Source organism: Gracilinanus agilis, chromosome 4 (assembly GCF_016433145.1).
Source record: "Gracilinanus agilis isolate LMUSP501 chromosome 4, AgileGrace, whole genome shotgun sequence".
In the NCBI taxonomy this organism is placed as follows: domain Eukaryota; kingdom Metazoa; phylum Chordata; class Mammalia; order Didelphimorphia; family Didelphidae; genus Gracilinanus; species Gracilinanus agilis.
Window position 1 is genome coordinate 362,064,740 of NC_058133.1, and position 16,980 is coordinate 362,081,719.

The following is a 16,980-nucleotide window of genomic DNA, read 5'->3' on the forward strand; positions in this document are numbered from 1 at the left end:
TAACCAACTAAAAAAAATTTGTGGCCAGGACAAATAAAATTTAATGCTGCTCATAGTGGGAGATACATCAATTTTTCTTCTTTTCTTCTTATTTCAGAAAACTGACGTCAGGGAAATGTTCCTAGTTTCTTAACAAGAGCTATAAACATGGAAGGCCTGCCTGGAGAGGTTGTGGGTTCCTTTGTTGGAAATCTTCAAGCAGAAGCTGGAGGACCATATGACAGGTATGCTGAGTCACTAGTGATTCCTTTGTTTATGGGTTGTTTTAGATGACTATTGAGGTCTCCTTCCAACTCTTAAATTTTGTGATTAAAGGATAAAATTGAGCCAATTTGAGATTTAAAAATTCACAAATACCATATACTGCCAGCTTAAAAAAATCACATGACTACATTCCATATTTTATTCAATTTTAATATGGTTTCCATTATTAACTTTTAAAACAAAATGATTTCCAGTTTAGAAAACGATGCACTGACCACATAATTCCTTTTTCCATTTTATAGTTATACAAATATTCTAAATACACATTTTATGTTCAAGATGATGGCAAATAAGATTAACTGTACTGTACATAAGGAAAGAAAATATTTTAAGCATATTTAGAAGCAATAGAAATGTCTATACAAAACAAGCAAAAAATGGAATAAAATTTCTTATATTTAAAGTATTGCAACAGGCCCACAGGTTTGTAACAAAAATGTCTTTGCACAGTTCCTCACAATGCCCCATTAATAGCTAAAGCAAGACAGCAATTTTTAGAAAATAATGTTTCAAAATGCTACACATGGTACTATTGTTTGCACAGTTTGATCAAAATAACAAATCTACTTTGAGTCGAGCAAAACCTAGAGGAAATATACCAAACAACTTTAAAATTATCTGTATAAAATTCATTGCACATTATCTTTACTCAGTTGTTTGAAAAGTAAAAAAGTGTATTTACAAAATATTTCGCAGTCAAAATTATAAAGTGAATGGATAATATATCTATAGGTAACACATGTTTTGATACTGACATTTCAAGGAAAACACACTAATGGTTTTTCTTTAAAGAGGTTTTCAGTGCTCCTTCCACAAGGAAGTAAACGTGACATAGTCAATGGATTTACAAGATGTTACACAAACATACTGGAGCTAATTCAACATCTGCAATATAAAACAGAATGTTAAAAAGGTGAAAGGAGGAGGAATTTATACATCTTAAGAAATGAGCTATTCAGAGATCCACAAGTATAATCTTTAGCATAAAGGGCTTTGTATTCTTCAGACAATGACAAGTCCTTCACTTGATGAAAGTTGGAAAAGCACCATGCACGACAGCTCAGTGGTAAACAATGAAAAAATTAGCACCTGGAATCCTGTAACATTGATTGTTTAAAACTGGTCTAGCAATTGGCGGAGATAGGGCGCCTTGGACAATTCTCGGCTCACTCTGGAGAGTTTGAAAAGTATCGGGCAGTTCAAGGAGACACACTGGATCTGTCGGTCCCAGCAGCCTGTACAGTTCTTGCATATCTGAAAGTGAGGAAAATCCACGTAAAGAAGGAGAACAGTTTAAATACACAGACCGTAAATGTAAAACCCAGGAAGTTTCCATTCTAAGCCTGTTGCTGTCTCACAAGCTGGTGCCTGTGTGATGCACCAGGAATCCTGCCCTGGGCCTGGCCTGCCTCTTACCAACGTCATGGAGGTCCCTGAAATTGAGAGACCCACATTTCCTCTCGAGTCAGTCTGTTCCTGATCTAAGTAGAAACGAGAGCTTCTATGCACTAATATCCCCCCTTAAGCAGCAGCATCCTCTTGTTACATACGACTCCCAGGATAAAGCCATTCAGCGTCACGAGTGGGTGAAGGCGCCAAGCCGAGTTCCCCAGGGGTTGTCTGGCTCTGGGGGCCCGCTGCCCTGCTACAGAGGGAGCTCCTCAGGGGCTGGAACTGTGTTTCTGCCTCTTTTTTTGTATCCCTGGTACATGGAAAGCACTTAATGAAGGTTCGCTGAATGACTTGCAGTTTGAACGTTCTGTGTCTGTTCCTGGCCATGTTGAAGACCTAATTCCTATTCCTAAAGGGCAACGTGTGCGGGAGACCACCTCCAGGCATGCTGTCTGGAAGGCTGCTCCGGTGCCCTTTGAAAGCCTCTTCCTACCCCCAGGGCAGACACAGCCGGAGGCTTTGGGGGTCATTGTCAAGGCTGCCCAGAGAGCAGCAGAGCTGGCACCCTCACCCAGGCGGCCTCTGATCTTTCTTTCTACGGTGCCATACAAGAAAGGAGGAGGAGGTTTTCTCACCCCACGCCACCTTTCCCGTCTCCACGGGGCTCTCCTTCACGTGGGCGGCCTCCTCAGGCTCTACCCCGCCGCGGTGGAGCTGGACTTTATCTACCACACGCGGAGCACGGGACACTATACCAGAAACACGACGACAACGAACGTGAAGCCAAAAGACTTCGTGTCAGTCATTTCAGTTCGTTAAAACCAGAAATAAGAGCATCCTCTCGTCTGGCAAATGCTGTAAAAACAGGGCTGCTCGGCACAAAAATAAAGACCCCGAGAGAGGCGGAAGCCAGCATGGTCTGCAGGCACCGTCGGGGAAGAGAGCCAGCGAGCCAGCAAGGGAAAAACCAGAGTGTCTCTGCAGCCGCCAGGCCGCCGCCAGAGCACTGCGCCCCCCGCCATGCTGCGACAGAGCCCTGCCGCGTTCTACTCATTTCCAGCTTCGCGTACTCAGTCTTCAGCACAGGCAGACGCGCGGTAGCTGGTACAGCCCGGCCGTCTGACGGAGGGAGAGCGTAAACAACCAAAATACACAAGCGTATCCACGGACAGCGGAAGGGCGCGGGGGATACTGCAGGGTGTATCTTACGAGGGGGTTTCCGGACTTCCTCTAGTGATAGATGAAGGGCAGAAAAAAAGATGTGCTTCAAAAAGTAAGTGGGGATTTTTATACAACTTGAATAAGCAAAGGGATGGATAAGAAAAGTCGATATACCAGAAGAAACTACATAGGGTCAACCATGCTAAAGACTATCCATAGTATGTAGACTTAACTGAACAAATTCTTTCTTGATTCAAAATCTTCAAATTATTGTACTGCACAGCATTAAAAAAATCATTGACACTTATTTTGCTCAAAATGCTTCTAACCTATGGAAGGCCCCCGCCCCTCAAGGTACATATGCTAAAAATGATTAACCAACAGGAAAACTACTTTCTACTTTTGTAGTTTGCAGAATGTTAACACAAAGAATGTGTGCTTTAACCAATTTCCCCTTCACATGCTCTTGGTTCAACTAAGCAGGCTTTCCTGCTGTTCCATACCCATGACACGTTCTCACCTCATCTCCATGATCTATCATCTATCTCCCCAGGCCTGGAATGAATTCCTCCGTAGAGCACCTTGTTCTCTCAGTTCACAGGTTTTTCTCTTTGGGAAGTCCGCTTTTTGATTCCCCAGCAGCTTGTGCCTCCTCTCCAAAATTACCTTGTTAAGGGTATATATTGTTTCCTCCTCTACTATGTAAACTTATTGAAGGGGGGAATGATTTCATTTTTGTCTTTGTATCCTCAGCATCTAGCAGAGTGCCTGATAGACAGTAGATACTTAATATAGATGCACTCGACCCTTGGTGGATTTAATTTTAATAATTTGGTACCAACATTGTCTAATGTTAGACCATTTTTCTTAAGACGGTGAAAATATCAGAGAGCATCTTTATTTATTTTTTTAAAGGATGAATTTGGCATTTTATTTATTTAATTTAGAATGTTTTTTCATGGTTACATGATTCAAGTTCTTTCCCTTCCCTCTTCTCTTCCCCATCCCGGAACTAAGAAGCAGTTCCACTGGGTTATATGTGTATCACTGTTCAAAACCTATTTCCATGTTATTCATATTTGCAATAGAACGATCATATCTCCATCAACCCATGTGATCACCATGTGTCTTTCTTCTGTGTTTCTGCTCCTACAGTTCTTTCTTTGGATGTGGATAGCATTCTTTCTCATAAGTCCCTCAGAATTGTCCCAGATCATTGCATTGCTGCTAGTACAGAAGTCCATTATATTCGATTGTACCCCAGTGTATCCATCTCTGTGTATAAGGTTCTCCTTTCACTCTGCATCAATTCCTGGAAGTCTTTCCAGTTCACATGGAATTCCTCCAGTTCATTATTACTTTGAGTATAATAGTATTCCATCACCAACAGATACCACAATTTGTTCAGCCATTCCCCAATCAAAGGGCATCCTCTCATTTTCCAACTTTTTTTGCCACCATAAAGAGTGCGGCTATAAATATTTTTGTACAAGTCTTTCCCCCCTATTATCTCTTTGGGGTGCAAGTCCAGAAGTGGTATGGCTGCATCAAAGGGCAGGCATTCTTTTAAAGCCCTTTGGGCATAATTCAAAATTGCCCTCCAGAATGGTTGGATCATGAATTTGGCATTTTAAACAGATATGACATGAGGTGGTTAGCTATTACTTATGAAACAGCATCAGAAAACTGAAGTTCTCAAGTCCTCTTTGTCAGAGAATTCCTTTATGAATATCTCTAGTAATGAAACTAGTCTCTTTTGGAAATGCTCTCCAATGTCTGCTCTGGCTAGGGCCACCACATCAAGTCTCTCCTGGGTTTAAGTTGAATATAAGAAGGCTGACAATTCTTCCATGTATTAATAGGCTCCTTATAAAGTAAAACTTCTGATTATCTAAAATATTCATTCTTCTGAAAACTTTCAAAGAGATTGCTATTTGCAGAATGTCAGTGAATGGACAAATACATTTTTTTCCAAAAATCTGGTGAAAGATATTTCAGAACTACTGACTTAACTAGCAATTGTGGGGAATGGAGGGGAATGAGAAAAACTGGAAAAGGCCTCCTGAAGAAGTGGGGATTTGATTTGAGACCTAAAAGGAAGTTAGAACATTTTTACAGATTTGGAGTCTGAAATCCAGTGAAATTATATGATTTGGTCTACATTACATAGCCATTTTTGTATGCAGAACTTGTATTAGTATTCAAGTTTCAGAGTATCTGAAAAAAGAATATTGTGGCCCAAATCCAGAACTCTCAAGTAAAGGAAAGAATACTACAAGCAGCTAGAAAGAAAGAATTCAAATATTGAGAAACCAGAACTAGAATCACACAAGATTTAGTGGCCACTTCTATCATGGAATGGAAGGCTTTAGATATGAGAGTTTGGAAGCAAAAAGATTATAGTCAAGATTAATCTATCCAGCAAAACTGAGGGGAAAAAAGATATATTAATGATACAGAAGACTATTAAGGATTCCTGATGAAAAGACCAGACCTGAACAGAAAAAGACATTCAAACCCAGGACTAAAGAGAATCCTAAATATAAGGGAGAAATCAGGGACTAGATAAAATTAAAAACTGTTTGCCATAACCCTGAAGAACTTTATTATCACTAGGACTCATAGAGGGAGTCTAATTAGACAGAAGGCCTGAGTGATTCTATTATAGTGAGATGATTTCAAAAGAAGAATGGAAGGGTGAAGAAGAGGATTGAATTGGGAGAGAGAAAAAGGGAAAGGAAGAAGGGTAAAACTGTCTTACATAAATGGGGCATATAAGGAAGAGTTTATATCGTTAATTCCCAAAGTGGGCGCTACTGCCCCCTGGTGGGTGCTGCAGTGATCCAGGGAGGAGGTGATGGCCACAGGTGCATTTATCTTTCCTATTAATTGCTATTAAAATAAAAAAAATTAATTTCAGGGGGGGGGGTAAGTAATATTTTTTCTGGAAAGGGAGAAAGAAGTAGGCCAAAAAAGTTTGGGAACCACTGGTTTATATAATCCATATATATAATTTGAACCTCACTTTTGTTGGTTCAAACAGGAAAAAATAAACATATACATAGTGGGGTATTTCAGAAACTTGCCTTACCCAACAGGGAAAGAGAATATGGGGTTGTGAAAAGAAGGTGGGGTTAAGAGGGAAGGCAGATTTAAAGGTGGCAGTGGTCAGAAGCAAAACAAACTCAAAGGGTGATAAAGAGAAGGGGAAATATAAGAAAATAGGATGGAGGGAAATACCCTCTCTTAGCCATCATAATTGAATGTGAATAGAACAAACTCACCAATAAAATGGAAGAGGATAGAAGAATGGATTAGAAACCAGAATCTATTAATAATGTATTGTTCATAAGAAATATACTTGAAACAGAAAAATATTCACAGAGTTTAAAATAAGGGGGTAGATTTGAATCTGTTATAAGGATGGCATTCATAATGATCTCAGATAAAGCACAACCAAAAATAAAACCAAATTAAAAGAGATAACTACATTTTGCTAAAATGTACCATAGACAATGAATTAATATAGCAATACTGAAAATATACGTACTGAATGGCATAGAATCCAAATCATTATAGGAAAAGTTACATGAGTTATAGGAGCAAATGGTAAAACTATACTAGTTCAGGACTTCAATTTATCCCTTTCAGACCTAAATAAATCTAACCATATAATAAAGAAGTTGAGGAAAGATAATAGAATTTTAGAAAAGTTGAATATGCTAGACTTCTGGAGAATATTGAATGGGAATAAAAAGGAGTATATCTTTTTCTCAGATGTGCCTAGTGTCTTTACAAAATTTGACTATGTACTTGGATACAAAAATCTCACAAAGAAATGTTGAAAAGCAAAAGTATTAAATGTATCTTTTTTAGAACCAAAAGGCAGTATGTGTGTGTAGTTAATATTTTTAGTGAAGGGTCTTTGAAGCATAGATAAACAATAACAAGGTAGCAAGGTGATGCAGTAGATAGAGTGTCGGACTATGCAAGACCTAACTTAAAAATCTAGCCTCAGACTCTTAATAGTGGTGACCCTGGGCAAGTGACTTAACTTTGTCTCAATTTCATTATCTGTGAAGTGGGAATAATAATAGCCTCCCAGAGTCATTTTGAAGACCAAATGAGATAATTGTAAAGGACTCAGCATAGTTCCAGGCACAGACTAAGCACTATATTAGTTAATTGGAAACTACACAACCTAGTCCTAAAGAATGAGGCCAAAGAAAAAAATCGAAAAAAATCAATAATTCCAGTAGAGAAGATAATGACAACAATGATGCAACATGAGAAAAATTTGTTGGATCCTGCCAAAGCAGTACCTCATGGAAAATTATATCTCTATAGGTAATCATCAATAAAAAAGAAAAAAAAACCAGATTGACAAATTGAAAATGCAACTAAAAAAACCTAGAAAACTAGCAATTATAAACCTCTAAACACCAACATTCAACTGAAAAAAACCAAAACACAACAATAAAATAGTTAAACTACTGGCTAATTTGATTTAAAAAAACAACAACAGAAAAACCAAATTGCTAGTATCAAAAACGAAAAAGGCAAATTCATAACTAATGAAGAATAAAGATTAGAAATTATTTTACTTAATTATATGCCAATAAAACTGTCAATCTAAATGAAATGGATGAATAGTTATGACAATATAAACTGTTCAAATTAATAGAAGAGGAAATGGAATACATAAGTAATCCTATCTGAGGAAAAAAAATTGAATAAGCCATCAGCGAATTTCCTAAAGAAAATGGATTTCCAGGTTAACTGTACCACCGAGTAAAGGACAATTAATTCTAGTATATACTCCTTATCCAGTGTTTGATAAACCCAAAGATCCCTGCTACTGGGGTAAGAACTCACTATCTGATAATTGTTGGGAAAACTTGAAAGTAATCTGGGCAGAATTTAGGCACAGGCTAAGATCTCATACCATATACAATAATAAGCTCCAAATGAATGCATGACTTTGATACAAAGTGTAATATCATGAGTAAATTAGTAGAGCAGAGAAGAAATGATCTGTCAGATCTATGGATAGGGGAAGAGTTCATAACCAAACAAGACATAGGAGCCCTGCTAAATTTCCTTCTATGACAAAGATACAATTTTGATAGATAAAAAAATTACAGAAAAAATGCTAACAAGGAAATTATATCAATGTATCACAAAGATAATACTCTAGGCTGGTGCCTAGATTTATATCAGGAATGCAGAGCTGGTTCAAAATTAGGAAAACTATATTCATAATTGATCATCTGAATAAGAAAAATCATGCGATTATTTCAGTTGCTGAAAGAGCTTTTGGCAAAATACAACACCCATTCCTATTAAAAAAAAAAGTTAGAAAAGCACAGGAATAAAAAAGGCATTCCTTAAAATAAGTAGTATTGGTCTAAAACCACGAATAAGCACTTTCTATAACAGGTATATGGGCAGCTGAGTGGCTCAGTGGATTGAGAGCCAGGCCTAGAGACTGGAGGTCCTAGGTTCAAGTCCGGCCTCGGACACTTCCAGCTGTGTGACCTTGGGCAAGTCACTTGACCCCTACTGCCCACCCTTACCACTCCTGGGCCAAGGACGATCCCTAGCCCGAATGAAAAAAAAAAGAGGAGGGTTGGGTGTGGGGCTAGCAACCCCACCCTGTAAAAACTACATCTGCTAAAGAAACTGCAACCTAAAGTAGGGGCAGCTGGGCTAGCTCAGTGGACTGAGAGCCAGGCCTAGAGACGAAAGGGCCGAGGTTCAAGTCCGGGCTCAGACACTTCCCAGCTGGGTGACCCTGAGCGACTGTGTGTCCCATTGCCTACTGGTTGTGGCCCTATGCTCCTAGAATGGAGTCCCAGGATAAAAAAAAAAAAATAACAGGTATAAGTTAGAAACCTTTCCAATAAGATCAGGGGTGAAGAAGGTTGCCCATTATCACCATTACTATTCATTATTGTACTAGAAATGCTAGCTATAGCAAAAGATAAGAAAAAGACACTGAAGTAATAAGTATTGGAAAAGAGGAAACAAAACTATCACTTTTTGCAGATGAGAGAGTCCTAACTAAAACAACTTCAGCAAAGTTGCAGAATGTACAATAAATTCACACACATCATCAGCAAGAAGAAATAGAAATTCCATTTAAAATAACCACAGACAGTATAAAATAGTTGAGAGTCTACATTCCGAGGCATATATAGAAACTATATGAACATAATTACAAAATATTCTAAAGATTGAAATAATTGCAGAAATTAAATGCTTAATTAAGTTGTTAATTTTCCACTAGTCTTTCAGTTAATTGTTAGCAAAGTTGCAGGGTATAAAATAAACCCACATAAATCATCAGCATTTCTATATTTCCAACAAAACTCAGCAGCAGGAGCTAGAAAGAGAAACTCCATTTAAAATCACATTAGACAATATAAAATATTTAGGAATTTATCTACAAGACAAATGTAGGAATTATATGTTCACAACTACAAAAAAAAATGTTCACACAATTAGAACTGGATCTAAATAGTTGGAAAAATATTAATTGCTCATGGGTAGGACAAGCTATTATAATAAAAATGAAAATCCTACCCAAATTAATTTACTTATTCAGTGACATACCAATCAAAATACCAAAAAACTTTTTTATAGAATTAGAAAAAATTATAACAAAGTTCATCTGGAAGAATAAAAGATCAAGAATATCAAGGGAAATAATGAAAAAAATGTGAAGAATGGGGGCCTAGAAACACCAGATCTTAAACTATACTATAAAGCAGTGGTCATCAAAACAATATGGTACTGGAGAAGAGACGGAAGGGAGGATCAGTGGAATAGACTTGTGGTAAATGACCTGAGCAAGTTACGTGTTTGATAAACCTAAAGATCCCAGCTTTGGGGACAAGAACTCACTATTTGACAAAAACTGCTGGGAAAATTGGAAAACAGAACAGGAAAAATTAGGTCTAGATCAGCATCTCACACCCTAAACCAAGATAAATTCAAAATGGGTAAATGACTTAAATATAGGGAAAAAAGTCATGAATAAATTAGGTGAACATAGAATATGTCAGATCTGTGGGAAAGGAAGGAATTTAAGAACAAGCAAGAGATAGAGAACATTACAAAATGTAAAATAAATGATTTAGATTACATCAAATTAAAAAGGTTTTGTACAAACAAAACCAATGCAACCAAAATTAGAAGGAAAGCAACAAACTGGGAGAACATTTTTATAACAAAACTCACCGACAAAGGTTTAATTTCCCAAATATATCAGGAACTAAGTCAAATTTACAAAAAAATTAAGCTATCCCCCGATTGACAAATGGTCAAGGGACATGAATAGGCAGTTTTCATTAAGATGAAATCAAAACTATCAATAAGCACATGAAAAAATGTTCTAAATCCCTCCTGATTGGAGAAATGCAAACAAAACCAACTCTGAGGCACCAACTCACACCTAGCAGATTGGCCAATATGGCAATAAAAGAAAGTGATTAACATTGGAGGGGATGTGGCAAAATTGGGACACTAATACACTGCTGGTGGAGTTGTGAATTGGTCCAACCATTCTGGAAGGCAATTTGGAATTATGCCTTAAGGGCTTTAAAAGAATGCTTGCCCTTTGACCCAGCCATACCACTGCTGGCTTTGTACTCCAAAGAGATAACAAGGAAAAAGATTTATAAAAAAAATATAGCCACACTCTTTGTGATGGCCAAAAATTGGGAAACGAGGGGGTGTCCATCGATTGGGGAATGGCTGAATAAATTGTGGTATCTGATGGTGATGGAATACTATTGTGCTGAAAGGAATAATGAACTGGAGGAATTCCATGTGAACTGGAATGACCTCTAGGAATTGATGCAGAGTGAAAGGAGCAGAATGAGGAGAACATTGTACATAGAGACTAATACATTATGGCACAATCAAATGTAACAGACTTTTCTACTAGCAGCAATGCAATCACCCAGGACAATCCAGAGGAACTTATGAGAAAGACATCCACATCCACATTCAGAGAAAGGAATTGTGGGAACAGAAATGCAGAAGAAAAAGATACGATTAATCATGTGGTTTGATGAAGATAAAATTGGGGTTTTGGCATTAAAAGATCACTCTATTGCAAATATGAATAATATGGAAGATAGGTTATGAACAATGATATAATCCAGTGGAACTGTTTACCAACCAGCTCTGGGAGAGGAGAGGAAAAAGAGGGATAGGAAAAATCACGAATCATGTAAGCATGGAAAAATACTCTAAATCAACAAATAAATTATAACAATAACAACAACAACAAAAAGAAATTAATTGCTTATGGGTACATCAAGCTAATATAATAAAAATGACTACCTAAACTGGAAAGTTTTAAATTAGACAGAAATTAGACATAGACCAAGATCTCACACTACATATTTAAAAAAGCTCAATAGGTATATGATTTTGACATAAAGAGTAATATTATAAGCAAATTACTGGAGTAGAGAAGAAATTATGTCAGATCTATGGCTAGGGAAAGATTTTATTTCCAAACAGGAGACAGAGGTTCATTGGATGTAAAATGGATAATTTTGGTTATATAAAATCAAAAAGCCTTTGCACTAACAAAAACCAATGCAGAATAAATCATAAGAAAAGCAGGAAACTGTAGGGGGGGGGGATTTTTTGTAACAAGTTTCACTAATAAAGATTTTCATTTCTAAAATATTTAGGGAACTGAGTCAAATTTACATGAATAAGAACCATTCCACAATTGATAAATCATCAAAGGATATGAAGAGGTAGTTTTTCAGTTTAACCATTCTGAAAAGCGATTTGGAACTATGCTCCAAAAGCTATTAAACTGTGCATATACTTTGACAAGCAATACTGTTATTAGGCTATCCCCCAAGGAAATCAAAGAGGAAAAGGATTCATATGTTTAAACATATTCATAATACCCCTTTTCTGTGATGTAAGAAAATAAATAAAACAGAAATTTTAAGAAAATAATAATAATTTGAATAGTATGAATATACCTATTAAAGAATCACAGAATTTTTGAATTGAATTGAATCAAGGATCATCTAGTTCAACCCATCAAAGGGATTCCTGTTTAAGTGTGTAGCATCCATCCCAAATGAGCATCCAGCCTCTACAGGAAGATCTTTAGTGAGAAGGACCTGACTTCATTTTTTGACGTTAGTCATTCTAATTTTGGACAGCAATTTTAGAAAATATTTTACACATCACTAGATAAGAACATCAGGAGAACTAAGTTCTACTTCTAATTTCATATCTAAGGCTCTCTATTTTTTTTTTATTATAAAGACATTTCATTTTACCAATTAAACATAATAACAAATTTCTACATAAGTTTTCCAAAGTTATATGATCCAAATTGTCTCCCTCCCCATTCCTAGACTCTAGCTGGCAAGCAATTTGATCTGGGTTATACACATATTATTATGCAAAACATATTTCCATATTGTTCATTTTTGTAAGAGAATGATCACATGAAACACCCCCCCCCCAAGTAAAAACTAAATAAATAAGGGCTATGTTTTTGTGAGGAAAACCACTTTAAAGGGTTATAGAGATAGGAATTAGGAAAATATATTAATGGTGTTAACTCCGTGAAGGAAGGTCCTTCTACAACTATGAAGATTTACACATAAGCCAGAAAATGCCAAACAAATACTTTAGGAATGACAGTTTCCTTTAATGACTATCAATAAGTTTGGGCATTGGCCAGTTCCTCTTTTGGGTAGCACAAATGATAATTCACCTCTGAGAGCCAATAGAATACACAGGACTTTATAGCTATATGCAGAAGTATACATGTGTGAGCTGAACTATCCTGGGAGAGAATCCACTTTAACGGCCTGAATAATATCCCATTTTGTAGTTATAAAAGGACCTTTCTAAATAAAATAGCCTTTCTCCTCCTAAAAAGCACAGGTAGAGAAGGGATCTTCTTTAACATGACTAAAATCTTATATTTGAATAATTTTTGATAGGTAGGTGCCAAAAGTCTGAATTCTCTTTCTTCTAAGTTGATAGAAAGGCACAAAGCATCATCAGCAGCAGCAGCCTGGCTGTCTCTTTTAAGCCTTCTTTGTTTTGCTGCTGACAAGCAAGATTGTGAAAACATGAACATTTCACTGTTCTGTTTGAAATATGAGCACAGCTGTTCCATGACAAAGCCTTTTCTCTCATTAGAGCACTGCCTAGGGACTCAAGTTTACTCCCAAATATATAATTCCTATACGCTAGCTCTATGTTTTTACACTTAGGGGCCAAAACAAATCAATAAAGATTTAATTAAACTCTCTGCTTCCTTGATAAATAAGTTAAAATGAAATTAAATAAGTTAAAAATCTGCTTCACTGGATTCAGTGGAATGTTCAGTTTTAAGATTCTTGCTGGAGAGTGCAGTAAAGTGTGCAGTTAAGACTTAAAAAAGTTCACATTTTAAATTGGTTACTACCATAGTCTCACAATCTAACTCAAATCTATGCCAGGGGCAACCACACATTTTAATGTTCTTCTTTTAAAGGAATCCCTCTCCTTTAAAGACCCCTGACCATCCTTGTTTTTTATCTCCAATATTGTTTTTCAGTGGTATTTCCATTGGTATGAGAAGTAGCACTCAACACCGAAAGAGGATTCTAACAAAAAGCCATGGTATCAGAGGCTACACATGTAGGCTTTACAGATAATATCAGGAGGTGAGAAGAACTGGAAAGAGATCCTGTACTGCCTCTGATCTTCACTAGTTTTCTTAGGGGAATTGTTCCTAGTCAAGAAGGATATTTGTTTAAGGCTCTATGGCTGCTCATTTTGACACTGTTTTATAATGTATTTTGAGATAGAAAGTCCTCTAGAAAAAACAAATTTGGTTTTGCATTTCATTAAATATGAACTTAAAGCATATTGTAGAGTCTGTGGAGACTGCAATTCTACTTTGAGAGCTGGACAGCTACCACAAGGCATAGCATAAAATGACTGATTACTGTGAGATCAAACATGTGAGTTTAAACTTCCATGTGACAGTGCTTTTTACATTTTCAAGGAATTGTAAACTTCAAATCAAGAAAAGCCTATAGGGACAGATAAACAATTTTAGACTAAATGGTTATGTAGGCATTAAAAACAATGTTGCTTTCTGGACCATATCACTGCGAGGAAGCACATCCTCAATGGCATTTGATTACAGCAGTTGTGATGTCCTGACTCAACCCTACTTCACATTCTTCTAAAGGAGCCCCAGAATTTCCAGGCAAGCACCAGTTGCAGTCACATCTCACGTCCCCTCAAATGCTCTGGCTTCCCAACTTATCAAACCTAGTCAATGCTCAAAACCTTCATCTGTGCTCCACTCAGCCACATACAGGGATGGCTACACACTTGACCCTATCATCACAAATATTTGACCTCCATGATGCAGAAATATGAAAATCTGGACATAACCTCCTTTTTCTATCTCTCCCTGCATCCATCTTGCCTTTCCAAAGAACAATCTTAGTCCTCATAGCTTCCAATCACTACTCCTTGCTACTTTCCCAATCCATTGCCCTTGCCCTTGCCTCATTTTCAAAACATTAGTGCTATAATTAAGCTGTTCAAATTTACACTCTTCTCACCCCTTGCAACTTGTGCGTCCTTGTCCTTTCACCACAAAACCTTTTTTGAATCTTACCCCTGTGTAAATGGAATTAGCTCATCCTCATTCATCATTTAGACTCTAGCCACCAGAAATAATGTCACCCCCCCCCCCCCCCCCCCACTGTGTAAATGGAATTAACTCCAGCCCATTCATAGTCAAAACCCTACTCATTCTAGGCATAGAAATGATGTAATCCTCACCTCCCTTAATGGGGAGGGGAGATGAGTTACCCACACATGACAATAAGTAACAAATCAAGAACAAGGGTCTGCCCTTTGGGCAGTCCAAATCAATGTAGAGACTGCCATTTGTCCACTTGAATTAGAGGTGGACCCACGGGAAGTGACAAAAGACACTATCTCTTCAAGTATGTTAGTTACTTCCTGTTGGGGCAGTTCCCACCTTGAACTTGGTGCTGAAGGAGCTCCTGAGACCACAGACCGCTTCTACTCTGTATTGTCACGTGGGTAAGTTAGGCTGACTTCCTTGGCCTACCTGGGCCGCTTCCAAACCCTGCCTTAAGTAGGCACTAGCCTATCTGGTTGTTAGGCCTTGTGGCTTGTAGCCTGATTTATTTAGCCTTTTAACCTTCTCTCTGCAGGCCTGGACTAGCCTCTCCCTTTCTCTTTATTCCCATACCTTTACCTTCCTAATTGTAAATAAACTGCCTTAACTTGATGCTGACTTGGGTCTGATTTAATTACAGAATCAACCTGAATTGTTGATTCCTGGTGGCCACACTTTAAATATGTATCTATAAAATACCTAAAATCTCCTTCTTACACAACTTAGAATTAAGTGTGGAGGGGAAGGTCTGTTACCCACACGTGACAATAAGTAACAAATCAAGAACAAGGGACTGCCCTTTGGGCAGTCCAAAACAGTGTTAAGGCTGCCATTTGTCCACTTGAAACTGGAGGTGGATGCAGGAAGTGATGAAAGATGCTACCTTTTAAATATGATGGTAACTTCCTGGGGAGTGAGTTGGCATTTTGAACTTGGTGTAGAAGGATCTCTGCTGAGACCTCCGACTACTTCCCTCTGAATTGTCACGTGGGTAAGTTAGGCTGACTCTCTGTCTCCTCCCTTGGTGTTTCTGGAGGCTCTACCCTCAAGGAGGCCTCTCTTGCCTCTCTAATTGTGAAAGGCCTTGTGGCCAGAAGCCCTGTTTAATTAACCTCTGTGCCCCTCTGCTGGGCCTCTGGTCTGGGCCAGAGTTTCTCTCTCTCTATTTCCCTACCTTCAACCTTTCTAATTGTAAATAAATTTCCATAAAAGTCATCCTGACTTGGGTCTATTTTAATTTGAAATCATGTAAATCCGATTTCTGGCAACCATACCTTAAATATCTAGTTTCCCCTCTTACACCCCTCTGCAGTCCCCACTCTCTTTTCTGCTCCTCTCCATATGGGCAGCTGAACAAAGTCACAGAACAACAATAATGGGTCCATGACAAATTTAGGTTATCTAAACTCAGCTGGGCCTCCCACTCAAGTCTTATCCATACACTCTGACATCTTTACATATCTGCTTCCTCCCCTGCATCCCCTCCACACCCGGCCTTCCTGCAGCACAAGACCTTGCATTATATTTTGTCACAAAAATGAGGTTATTATAGGTTATAAACTACTGCTTCCCAATTCTGTTCTTCCTTGGAAAGTCCAGCCACACTATTCTTTTACCTCCTTGGGTCACTTTTCACAATGGCCGTGTCCTCCCCGTTTCCCATCAGGGCTGTGCTACTCCCTTCCCTTCTGAGCTCACTCTTTACCTGCTACCTCTCCCTACCCCACCTCTCCCTTTCCCCAGCCTTCCACCCACCCTCCCCTGTCTATCTTCCTTCCTCCTCCTTTGCTCAGTCTTGGAGGAAGAGTGGGTTCTTCTCCTTTTCCTGTGCTCTTAATTCAATCTGGTCCAGGAGCTTGTTCCTCCTCTCTTTTCCTAGCTCCTTCCTACTACAACTCTGCCACCCCCTCAAGATAGCACATAATATAGTCCACTCCTCTTTCTTAGGAAAATTCCTAGAAAAAACTGTTTTTACTCATTGCTACCACTTCTTCACATACTTCAAACTTCTTGCAGTCTAGCTTCCAACCTGACCACAGGACTGAAATTCCTCCCTCTGAGACTACCAGTGAATTATTAATTCCTAAATCTGATGGTCTTTTCTGGGTCCTCATCCTCCATTATCGCTCTGCAGTGTCTGATAGTATGAATCATTTCCTCCTCTTGAATGTTCTCTTCTTCCTGGGTTTTTGGGATTATTCTTGTTTTTCCCAGTTGTCTGACTCTTCTTAATCTGCTTTTTCAGGATCTCTATCCATGTCCATCCCCTATGCATGAATGAACTCAGAACTGTCTTGGCCCTCTTCTTTTTCTACAATCTTGTTTAGTGATCTCATCAGCTCTAATGGATTCAATCATCTCTAAGCAAATGGTTCCCAAATCTATACATCAAGCTTTTCATGTTCTTCCTGACCTAGTTCAGCATCACAAATTGCCAGATGGAAATCTCC

The 16,980-nt window shown here is 38.1% G+C and overlaps 1 protein-coding gene across 1 annotated transcript in view; it reads right to left on the reverse strand.

Annotated features, from left to right (window-relative positions):
- Nucleotides 1–429: 429 nt before the first annotated feature.
- Nucleotides 430–16,980, reverse strand: part of REV3L (REV3 like, DNA directed polymerase zeta catalytic subunit) — a 274,157-nt gene continuing 257,606 nt past the window's right edge. Inside the window, exon 32 of the mRNA XM_044676720.1 lies at nt 430–1,518. Within this exon, the coding sequence (XP_044532655.1) occupies nt 1,378–1,518 (141 nt within the window). The 3' untranslated portion in view covers nt 430–1,377. The remainder of the gene's footprint in view (nt 1,519–16,980) is intronic.